At 50.2% G+C, this 11,931-nt stretch overlaps 1 protein-coding gene across 5 annotated transcripts in view; it reads left to right on the forward strand.

Annotated features, from left to right (window-relative positions):
• BCORL1 (BCL6 corepressor like 1) overlaps window positions 1-11,488 on the forward strand; it is a 77,410-nt gene extending 65,922 nt beyond the window's left edge. For all 5 annotated transcript variants that reach the window (XM_075538641.1, XM_075538637.1, XM_075538640.1 and 2 more), the window contains 3 exons: window positions 4,764-4,841; window positions 6,177-6,330; window positions 10,357-11,488. In XM_075538641.1, coding sequence (XP_075394756.1) covers window positions 4,764-4,841; window positions 6,177-6,330; window positions 10,357-10,642 — 518 coding nt within the window. In that variant the 3' untranslated portion in view covers window positions 10,643-11,488. The remainder of the gene's footprint in view (window positions 1-4,763; window positions 4,842-6,176; window positions 6,331-10,356) is intronic.
• The last annotated feature ends 443 nt before the right edge of the window (window positions 11,489-11,931 follow it).

The raw sequence follows: 11,931 nt of genomic DNA on the forward strand, positions 1-11,931 counted from the left end.
AGAGAGACCGCAGCATGGCCAAGCAGAAGGCAGAGGAGCAGCGGGAAAAGAGTCAGTGGTTTTTTCACCCCCAAATGGAAATTTGGTACCCTTTAAGCAATACCCCCATGTCCCACCCCCAGCCCTTGATCTTCTCTAACCAGTTTTTCGTCTTTTGGAACTGCCTGCTCTACATAATTCATATTAGGGAATCGTACAGCAGTTAGTCTTTTGCAGTTGGTTGATTTTGTTCAGGAGCCCTGGTGGTGTAATGGTTACACATCCTGCTGTTAACTTCAAGGTCAGCAGTGCAAAACCACCAGCCACTACTCAGGCAAAAGACGAATCTTTCTACGCCTGTAAGAGTTACAGTCTCTGAAAATCACAGGGACAGTTCTCCCCTGTCCTATAGGGTTGCTATGAGGCCATGAATCAGGATCGACTCGATGACAGTGTGTTAGATTTTTTTTGGGGGGGGGGTATTTCGCTCAGCATGGTGTTTGTAAGGTTCATCCTTGTTGTAGCATCGCTCTTTATGGCGCAGCTCAGTAATACTCTGTTGTATGTATGTACTGCACACGTGCATACTTCACATGTTGACAGACACTTGGGTGGTGTCTACCTTGCAGCTATTGTACTTCGGGCTGCAGTGAACATTGGTGGACACACATCTGTTTTAATCCCTGCGTTCAATTCTTTGATGCTTAAGCCTAGGCTTGGCATTGCGAAGACCGGAATAAAGGACGCAGGTTGCGCATGGGTAGAGAGGAGGGCAGGAAACAGGTCCTCATCCTCGGCATATGTTAGTATTCGCTCCACTGGGTGCTCGTCAGGGCCTGCCTGGGACTTTCGCACCTTTGCTGGTACCAGTTAGCTTTCAGCACATTGACCTGTGAGTGACCTAGAGTAGCCATCGGGCAGGAGAACTAGAGGCCTGGGCTGGTGGACTCAGAAGGCAGTTTCTTGAGAGCCCCACCCCTCACCATGAATGTGGTAAAGGAGGGCCACTCTGATGAAATCATCATATGACCGTATGGGGCAGGGAGGATGACAGTTATTTGAGTGCTTACGTGTAGGCAAGTACCCGAATGTATAGTCTCATATGTAGACCTTTCTGCCCTCCGTTCCTGTCCTCTCCTCCCTCTTCCCACCCGCTCTCATTCGCTCCTTCTTACCTTCTTTTTTCTTCTTTCCTTCCTCAGCTTAGGAACCAGGGAGTCAATGAAGAATGAGACAAAGATGGAATCTGCTTTTTAAAAAATTATCTTCAGATTTATGTATTCTTAATCATTTTACTGGGGGCTCGTAAAGGTCTTATCACAATGCATGCATCCATCCATTGTGTCAAGCACATTTGGACATTTGTTCCCATCATCATTTTCAAAACATATTCTTTCTACTTGAGCCCTTGGTATCAGCTCATTTCCCCCTCTCCCCCTCCCTCATGAACCCTTGATCATTTATAAATTATTATTATTTTGTCCTATCATACACTGACTGCTGTCTCCCTTTACCTACTTTTCTGTTGTCCACCCCCCTGGGAAGGGGTTATATGTTGATCATTGTGATTGGTTCCCCCTTTCTCCCCTTGCCTTCCCCTTTCCCCCCTGATATTGCTACTCTCAATATTGGCCCTGAGGGGTTCATCTGTCCTGGATTCCCTGTGTTTCCAGCTCTTATCTGTACCCATGTACATGCTCTAGTCTAGCCGGATTTATAAGGTAGAATTGGGGTCATGAGAGTGGGGGGGAAGAAGCATTGATGAACTAGAGGAAAGTTGTATGTTTCATCGGTGCTATACCATACCCTGAGGAACATGCTTTTTGGGAAATAGAAAAAAACTTCCTGCTTTCTCTCCCAGGACACCTGGCCCAGGGTTAGGCCCGAGGAGTAGACAACGTAAAACCTGACTCCCATGTGCTTCTGGGAAAACGTGCAGATAGGTCTCGAAGTGCACAGCGTACAGAGGTGCAGAGTAGCTGATCTCAGAGGCGGGGCTGGGTTCCCCCCCCCCCACCCAAGGGAATGTACAGAAGGTCTAAGAGGCATAGGTTTTTTCCTTTCGGGGTGTTTGGCTGTCGTACTAGAAGCTTCTCTTTGACTGCCTTTCTTTCTTTTATTTTAACAATTTGATTGGCCTTTCATCCACATATCATACAATACAGTAGTTCAATTATATCAGGAAGAGTTGTACAATTATTCTCACAATCAATTTTAGAACATTTCTTCATTGTGCTCACTATTATTCATGTAATTTTTTAAATTATGGCAAAAATATATTCAACAGAGCATTCTCCCATTCAACAACTTGTACATGTATAATGCACTGTCATTGATTATACTCTCCATGGCGTACAGCCATTATTGATAGCTTTTTCCAAATTATTCTACCAGTATTAACATAAAATCTTTAACCCGTAGGCAACAACTCTTCCTCCTTCACCCATGATAACCACTGGTCAGGTTTCATTTTGGGTTATTTGGTAGTTTTCTTGATATAATATTCACATCCCATACACTTCTACATTCCAACGACTTTCTAAAGGAATTGTATATATAGCATCACAGTCAGTTTTAGTGCTTCCTCCCCCTCTGCTCCCTCCTCCCTCCCACATTATTTGTTCCCCAATTCCCTTCACCTTCCCCACCCCAGTCGTGATAAACCATTATTTCAATTATTGTCTGTATGCATCCACCCCACCTGTACTTCACAAACTGGGAAATCTAACAGAAAAAATAAAAAACAACACAGAAAGAACAATAATAATAATAATATAAAGCTAAAAATAAAGATTAAGAAAGAAAAGACCACCAACAAGATTTAAAAAGCCAGGGAAGAGATTTCGGTCATGAAGCAAGAAATGTAGAGCAAATTGAGGTTGAGTCAAGAGGGAGGTCAACTGACTATCATACCACGGTTCTATGCACCATATGGAATTATATAATAATCTCTGTCTGAGAGTAAAGCTGTTTTGAGTCCCTCACTTGTGGCTAGAGGGGATCTGTCAGATGGCTGCCTTTTCTTACTGGGAGAAACCCGTCATCTCCCACTAGGTTGCTGTATAATGACTTTCCCAGTAGCTTGCGACAATTGCTTGGTATTCTTGGCCATAGGATTTGGGCCCCAAGGGGAAGTTCAGTTAGGGCGCTGAGGTGTTTTCAATTGTTGGAAACTAGCCCCGCCCCTTTCCTAGTTGTTGCCAACTTCCTCCTGAGGTTTGGTGTTGAGTGGGTACACTGGCCTCCGCTGTGCCCTTTGGACTCTCTCCTGCCCTTTTAGCCAGGAAGTAAAGAAGATAGCGAGTGACAGAGAAGCCAGCTTGTCAGTTGTGCTAGGTGGCATTTTGGCGACTGCTGAGCTAGACAAAATTTGCTCTGAGAACCGAGTGGACCTACTTGTGGTCCACTGAATGCTGAGAAGTGAGAAGAGTGCCACTTGATGATCCTTAGCCAGGGAACAAGGAGGCTAATGCTGCCCATCTCCAGAGCAAGTAAGCGCAAGTGTTCCTGAAAAGCACACATACAACTTAACCACCGTGGCCTTGTGAAAGTGGACTCTTGAGGAACATTTTGTACATTCACACTGGTGTGCAGCCTCCATCTCTCTCTGGCAGCCACCAGTCTGCTTTTTGTCTCCATAGAGGGACCTGTTCTCAAGACCTCGTATCAGTGCAGTCAGACGAGATACGGGCCCTTTGGTGTCTGGCCTCTGTCACCAAATGTAATGTTTTCACAGACTAGCTCTGTGGCAGCATGTTTCTGTACTATGAGTCCATTGAGTGACCCTGGTGGTGTGGTTACCCGTTGGGCTTCGATCCACAAGGTCGACTGTTCAAAACCACCAGCAGCTCTGTGCAAGAAAAGATGGGGCTTTGTACTGCCATAAAGAATTACAGGCTGGGAAACTCACTGAGGCATTCTACCCTGTCCTATAGAGTCGCTATGAGTTGGCATAGACTCAATGGCAGTGAGGTATCTTTTGGCTTAATAGTTCATTGAGTGTGTGGACCACATTGTCTTTTTCCATGTGGGCTGTTTCCACTTGTGGCTCTGTTGGACAGTGTTGGTTTTGGCATCTACTTCCAGTTCTTTGAGGTCTCTACCTAGGAGTGGAAGTGAAAGGTTTCTGCAAGGTTAAAGTTGGCCATTCTCTTCAGGAAACCCTTTCATTGGCCATCCCCCCCCAGCCTGGTTCCTAAAGGTGGGGCAGATGGAAACACTTGCTCAGCCTTTCTTCAAATCGGAGAGACCAGGGGTGGCCGCTGTGTGAACACCGGGAATTGGGCGCCTGCCTTCGGTCTGGGGTTCTGCTAGCACAGATGGCTCCAGCACCATTGCAAGCAGGACTCAATGGGTCTAACTGCCTTTGGGTAGCCACTGGTCACCTGCCCCCCAGTCAACTTGTGACCTGCAGAAATGGGGACCCAATGTTGCCAGGTCTTCTGATTGGTTGTGGGTGTGGTTTTTGTTTCTTTCTTTCTTAGAAAAAGTTAGAAATCTCTGAAATCTCCACATTTTAAAATCTGGGAGACTTTATGAAACATCTTTAACTTTACAACATTGGGCCAAACCTCCAGTGGTCAGTGGCTAGAGCTGACTCCTGGCTTCAGGCTAGCAGCCTCTGGAGGAGAGCAGGAAGCCTCTCTCTAGTCATTGGGGGTCCCTCTTGGGGTCTTTCCTCCCTCTCTCCCATTCCCCTGACCCCACGTGCAAACATGTTGCTGCCAGCCCTACCCCTGCCCCTGCCCCCACCCCTTGTCTCACACCTTCTCTTCCTTCTTCAGATCACCTCTCAGATCTCCAGGGCCGGGCAGAGGGGGATCCTGGAGTGTCCTGGGACTTTTACAGCAGTTCGGTGTTGGGTAAGCTTGCAATGGGGTTTTTTTTCCTTTTCGAGTGAGTGAAGTGTGTGTGTGAGAGAGAGAGAGAGACAGAGAGAGAGTGTCAGCAGTGGGTTTCTTCCACCCTGGACTGTGTGGCACAAAACTGTGGATTGCTTTAGGTCAGGGGTCCTCAAACTACAGCCCGCGGGCCACATGTGGCCCACCAAGGACATTTCTCTGGCCCACGGGATGTTTTTGCCCCATTTTGCTTTTTACTTCAAAATAAGATATGTGCAGTGTGCATAGGAATTTGTTCATAGTTTTTTTAACTATAGTCCGGCCCTCCAACGGGTATGAGGGCCATTTAAAAATTTTGAGGACCCCTGCTTTAGGTTGTATTGATCCAATCCTAGCCTATCCACTCCCAGTGGCAGGACTCACTACCTAATCCAGGAGACACACCACTAATCGAACCACGCCTTCCCTCAGGAGCTCTAGCCCTTTCCCACTCCCCACCTGGAGTGTTACTTGGTTTTTGGTTTCTACTTCTTTCTTTTAAGATCCCTTTCTTCACCCTTGTTTAGCTTTAGCCAGAAGCCCAAAGGACCAACGCCCATCCTGCAGCTGCCGGTCCCTCCTTGGTATGCCCGTACGATGCACAAAGAGTATCCAGGGAAACTTCTTGCTTGGAGACTTGTAGCCTCTGGCCCCCATTTTGCTTTCTTGGTATCCTGGTGGTACAGTGGTTATGTACGCCTTGGGCCTGCAAGATCAGCAGTGTGAAACTAACAGCTACCCTAAGGAAGAAAGATGAGGCTTTCAGCTTCCCATGAAGATGTAGAGTCTTAGAAACCCACAAGGAGAGTTTTATTCTGTCTTATAGGGTTGCTAGGAGTCAGAATTGATGGCAGTGAGGTTTTTTGTTAGTTTGTTTGTTTTTGGTTACCAGGCATTCGGAGGTTGAAGATTGGGGGAGGCATGTGCCCCCAAGCTTGGAGTAAGCTGGAAAAAGAGAAGGTTGGGATGAAATGAAATAAGTCACACCCAGACACGTATTGGGGGGAAGCCCCATCTTAGACCCCTCCAGCTGGCAGCGGGGCAGTTTGGGAAGGCATTGGAAAGGGTGTTCGTATTCTTTGCCATCTAAGTAGCTCATCCCTTACATGCCCTTGCTGTTTGGAGGGAAGAGTAGAATGGATATTCTGGCCACTGACTAACTTTCATCCAAGATGAGATTCCATGAAACTTGACCTTGGCCAAGGGTCTTTGGACTTAGTAGTGGTTATCTCCATCACCCACCTGCACATACACCATTGTATCTCATGGTGACACGGCATCTATGATGTCTGAATCGGCCATTTTCTGTCCTTACAGAGGAAAAAGATGGCTTTGCCTGCGACCTCCTGCATAATCCTCCCGGGAATTCTGACCAAGAAGGAGATGATGTGGAAGAGGATGATTTCATGTTTGAATTCTCAGACAAGCCTCTTCTGCCTTGCTACAACCTCCAAGTATCAGTGTCCCGTGGGTAAGTGTCTGAGAAATCTTTGGGGACTGAGCATCAGGATCCTGGCAACCCCAGGTTGCCTCCTTCTCTAAGGAAGGGCGGAGCTCTCCAGGCAGGAGCTGAGACCTGGAGAAAGGAGCTCATGAACATGACCTACGACTGGGGCCAGCTGAACCTTCTGCCTGGATTACCTGCCTTCTCAGTAGAGTCTGTAGGCTCCATGTCGGTTGCTCCGTTGGGTTTCTAGGACCAAACAGTGAGAATCCATTCTCAGGGCAGGAGTACTTGGTGGTGGTCCTGCATATAAGAGATGAGCTTGGGATATAGGTGGACTGATGAACTATTTAGGCTCTTTGGAACATTTTTGTGGTTTCTGGGGACAGCCAGACAGCATATTTGAAATTAAAGTTCTTGGACAAGCCGAGACACAAGGCTGCCGTAGCTGGGGGCCCCTTGGGTTCTTAAGCACGCCACCACCTGGTTCCTCGGAGCCTGAAGTGTGGCAAGGTGATGGTATCAGCACTGTCATGTCTGCTCATACTGTGTCATGTGACAGGGTGACCCATTTCAGGAGACTCTACCAAACACTTTAAAAAGGAGACAGAAGCCACTTTCCTTTCTGTCCGATGACTCGGCAGGAAGTCGGGCAGCCTGGAGGACCATGGTTCCCGTCACATGCTCACCGGGTGGGGCCACGCTGGGGAAGGACGCGCTGGCTGGCTTTTCTTATGCTCCGTCCCCGTATAAAATACTCTCTCACCTGCGTCTTCGCATATGGCAAATACCTTTGCACTAAGTTGTAAAAATTGTTCTTCGATATCTAGTGGAAAAGATATCGGAGTCTCTCTCTCTCTTTTTTTTTTTCATGAAGAGCACATTGCTGGGGGTGGAAGATGGGTGAGACCTCAGTTTAATACTCTGACCACTCCACCATGGCTTCTTTGCCCCCTCCCTGCCATGGCCTGATAAGAGTAAAAACAGCCTATGCGATGACACCAGGAGGGGTCAGATTTCAGGAGCTTTTGGGTCCTTATTCTTCTGGCCATAAGCTGATCCTTGGCAGAGGAGGGCCTCAGGGATATAGTATTGCACGGTTAATTAATTCCTCCAAAGTACTCAGCACCGCCTTGTCTGAAACAGGATACCGGGCCCTGGGCAGTAAAGGGACCAGGGCAGTTGACTCTAGGTGCAGGCAGCCGTCAGGGCCACTGCAGGCTGCATGTTGTCCCCCAGCCAGTGGGGGAAGTACTCATTCAGCAGAGTGGACTCGTGAAGCCAGTGTGCAGGTTGTCTGACCTGACAGTCGGTTTTGAAGCTGCCCTTCCCCCAGCTGCGGCAGGATGGGCACGTGTATGTTCTTGAAGCGGGGCGCGGGGCAGGCGGCAGGAGTCGGGAGAGCTGTGTGGCAGTGCCTTACAAGTCATCAAAGCTAGGCTTCTGTGTATGATCTGGGGGGACGGGACGTGATTTTCGATGCTTTTAAGCGATGGTCCCAGGCGATGAAGGCATCGTGGTGATGTGTTGGGCCACTTCCCGGGAGAAGGACGAAGCTTTCTACTCCCCTAAAGAAGGAACTGCAGTCCGAGAGACCCAAAGGACCAGTTCGATAATATCTTATAGGGTCGCTATGGGCTAGAACCAACCCAATGGCAGTGAGTTTGGTTGTTCCCACGCCACTTCTCAAACCATGTTCTCAAGTAGTATACTGGGTTGCGGGTTGTACTGCTAATCACAAAGTTGGTGATTTCAAACCACCACAGTTAAAGTCTCAGAAATGTTGGGGCAGTTCCACCTTGTCCTATGGGGCCATAACTCAGGTGGCACTGTGAGGTAAGAATTGGACGGCTAACCACCAGTCGGCATTTCGAATCCACCAGTCCCTGTGCAGGAGAAAGATGAGGCTGAGGATATCTGCTCCCGTAAAGAGTTTAAAGTTGCTTTGCGTTGGAATGGTTTTCTTCTGGTTCTTGCTTCTCTTGACCCACAACACTTGATTCCCTGATGGTTTGAGATGACAAAGATTACCATAACTTGAGAGAACTGGCACATTGTAAGGCTACGGGGTGCAGGTGAAGTTTCAGGTGCTAAACAGAGGGGTATGTCCGATGAACAAGTCTTCAGCAGCCTCACCAGGTCAGGCTGCCCCGAGAAGCAGAACCCAACTCGGGCACAGCCGAGCCCACAGCCGTCTAGTAGGGGAGACAGGCCCGGGTACAGTTAGTGAACTCTAGTACAACCCACCATGTTCTGTGTTCTACAAAGATGTGTTAGGACAGTAATACATGCTCCTTGTGAAAAGCAAAGCAAGGCGGTACAGGAGGGAGGAGCGAGGGGAGTAGAAGCCACACTTCACCTGTGCCATGCAGAGAACGCCAGCTCCAGTTGCTTTGGCACCCTTGCAGAAACAGGTCTTGATATATTGACAGCAGGCTGTGCGGCAAGTGCCAGGAGCCCAATGAGGATGGCATGAGCCCTCGGCTACATGAAGACCGTACAGGTGACCCGCATGTGAACTAGGCCAGGGAGGAGGTGATGGCGCAGGCAAAGGCATTGGGGTGCATATATGCTGAAAACAGTGCTTGGTCTTCGACCAAATGGCTGGCGCATGACGGGGTGATGGGGTGTGTTTGTGTGTGAGAGAGAGAGACAGAGAGAGAAGGATGGAGATTGGGCTGAAGAAGTCTAATGGAGTCATGTATGGAAGATTGTGTATCATAAGAAGCTAAAGAATTTGGAGATTTTCTGGAAGCACTGGGGAACCATTGCAAGCTATAGAGGGAGGGAAGGAGGGTGGAAGAGGGTCTGCCTTTCTTTGTAAGAAACAACAAGTAATAGAGAGGACTCAGTGAAGGGAGGTGGGAGGTGCACACGAGTGATTGTTGGCAGAGGGCAGCCAGTGAGGAGCCTGATGCAATGTACTCAGGCCAGAGTGGTGGCAGCTGGAACGGGGCAAGGCCTACAAAGAGGGAAACCCTGGGAACGGGGCGGGGGGGACACAGTTGTGTGGGGATGCGGCACTTGGTCACTGTCGGGGCCTCCCCGTCACCCGTCCTGACTGTTGCCTAGTCGGGGACACTCCTCTAAGTCAGCCTGTAACATGAGCCTCTGGCCTGTAGAAACCATGGTGCTGCCCCTGCCTCCACTGGAGAGAAAACTTGTCTAATGCATTCCAGAGCCCCAGAGAAATGCCATTTGGCTTACCCACAGGTTAGGCCTTTCTCCACGGCCCCCTTCGGCCAGGGTAAGCCATGGAGAACAAGAAGGCAGGGGAAGCAGGAGTGAACACAGGAGAGAGTGAGCAAGCCGCACCTGTCAGGGTTGGGGGGCGCCAGCAGATGGTCAGTGCCAGGTGATGTCCTGGGGAAGCCGGCAAAGAGGTGCCGCTTCTGGAAGGCTTGTGCCAATTCTCCATTTCCTCCCACGCCCTCTCTTTCAGAACAGGCCCATCCATAGGTTCAGTGCTGGCCATTTTGGGGGAAACTGGGCCAGCTCTGAAGAAAATAGTCACTTTAGCTTCCTGGAAGGAGATGCCCTGGTGGCTCAGTGGTTAAAGCACTTGGTTGGCTGCATTCCAAGAGCCTGGTGGAATCCATGAGCGACTCCTGGGGAGGAAGATGCAGCCATCTGCTACCCTATTGAGTTAAAGCTCACTGCCATGGAGTTGCTGCGGGCTCCTAGTGACCCCATAAGACAGGGTAAGAACTGCCCCTGTGAACCTCAGAAACTAATTCTTTACAAGACTAGAAAGCCCTGTCTTTCTTCCGAAGGAGCATCTAGTAGTTTCGAGCTGCAGGCATTCGCCATTAACAGCCCAGCGTGCAGCCAGCCACTGTGCCATCAGGGTTCCTGCGGAAGTCTCCCGAGACAGTTCCTTTCCGTCCTCCAGGGTTGCCAAAAGGTTGGAGTCAACTTTATGGCAGCAGGTTTGCTTTAAAGACCTCCAGAACCCCTGGTTCACTGGAGGGGGTGGGGGTGGCCCGGCCAGCATGGTGACCTACCAGCCTGCCCCTCAGCCCCCTTTCCTGACATCCCTTCTTGCTTTTTCAGGCCCTGCAACTGGTTCCTCTTTTCTGACGTCCTGAAGAGGCTGAAGCTTTCCTCCAGGATCTTTCAGGCTCGATTCCCGCACTTTGAAATTGCCACTTTGCCCAAGGCTGAGTTCTACCGGCAGGTGGCCTCAAGTCAGCTGCTGACCCCTGCTGAGCAGCCCTCAGGCCTGGGAGAGTCCCCCTCTCCACCAGGCTCCTCTGAGACTGTGGAGCTGGTGCCCTATGAGCCGGAGCTGCTGCGGCTCCTGGGCTCTGAGGTGGAATTCCAGTCCTGGGCCAGTTGACCGGGAAGGCCCCCTCCTTTTCTGCTCTCTCCTCCCAAGCCTTTCCCTCATCTCCACCCCCCTGTGTCTCTCCCCACTCCCACCCCCCTCGCCACCAAGCACCAGACTGCAGAAAGAGGCAATAACATGGACCAACCAAGATGCCGCCTTATCAAACGCCAGCACTAGTGACTGGATTTTTTTTTGAGGGGAGGGGGGGGTTACAATTAGTTCTCATCTCCCCGTCCTTGTCATTGTTGCCGTGGTTGGTCGTTAGGAAGGGTGAACCCCACATCCGAGGACCAGAAGTCCCCAGGGGTGGTGGCAGGCAGCACTGAGGTCCAGTGATCTGTCTGGCCTTCCTGTGGGTGGCTAGGACCCAGCATGGGCCTTGGTGTGGCCACAGCCTGTCCTGAGGAGAAATGAGAAAAACTCACTCTGAAGGCCCCCTCCGTGCCCCTGTGCCCCTGTGTTCTTCTGTCTTTCATAGTATTTATTTTATTAGTATTTAATTTGTATTGTTTCATTGGTTTCTGATAAGTCTGTATCACTGTGATGGTTTGAGACAACTTGTTGTGTTGAGGGACTTTCTTCCCCCCCTTTTCTGTTTCTCGGGAGCTGCTCCTTCCTTCTGACAAAGTGACTGTGTTGAGGCCTGGTGGGGGGGGGCGGGGTGTGCACTGAGTGTGAGAATTAAGCCAACTGGTATTGGCCCAGGGCTAGAGGCCTGGGGGTTAACAAACCCCCAGGCTTTGGTGCTCCCCCCACTACCACCACACACACAGAGTTTCTGCTTCTCTTTGCTACAGTCCTGCTAGCTTCAGATCCCTGCTCACCGGAGGGCAGGGAAGCGGGGGGGGGGGGGGGGGGGGTTGAGAGGTTAATGAGTCACTACAGTAAAGGAAGAGTGCAGAGTGTGGCCCCTCTTCACTGCCCCCTCCCCTCAGAGTACACAATATGGATTTCTTCCCACATCTTTTGCCTTGCCTCAGCCTCAATCTTCAGTCTCTAGAGACGGAGCTTCTGCAGGGTTCACCTCTGCCCAGCCAGGCAGCACCCTCTCCCTTCTCTCTTCCCTCTGCCCCTGGTTCCTTTGGAATCTGGGAATTGCTTCGGGACTGACTACCAGATGGGAACTCCAGGCTAGGCAGGAGATTGGGCTCCAGCCTGAGCTCCACTCCTGCCGGCCCCTCAGGCCTCCAGCGTGGGGCTTGTTCATGGAGAGAGAGAGAGAGGACGCAGGAGCTCATGTTCCCCACCCCTTCTGTGCCGTTAGCTTCTCCCCTCTTGCTCTGATTTTTCTGTCAATT

Source organism: Tenrec ecaudatus, chromosome X (genome assembly GCF_050624435.1).
Source record: "Tenrec ecaudatus isolate mTenEca1 chromosome X, mTenEca1.hap1, whole genome shotgun sequence".
NCBI classification, from domain to species: Eukaryota; Metazoa; Chordata; class Mammalia; order Afrosoricida; family Tenrecidae; genus Tenrec; species Tenrec ecaudatus.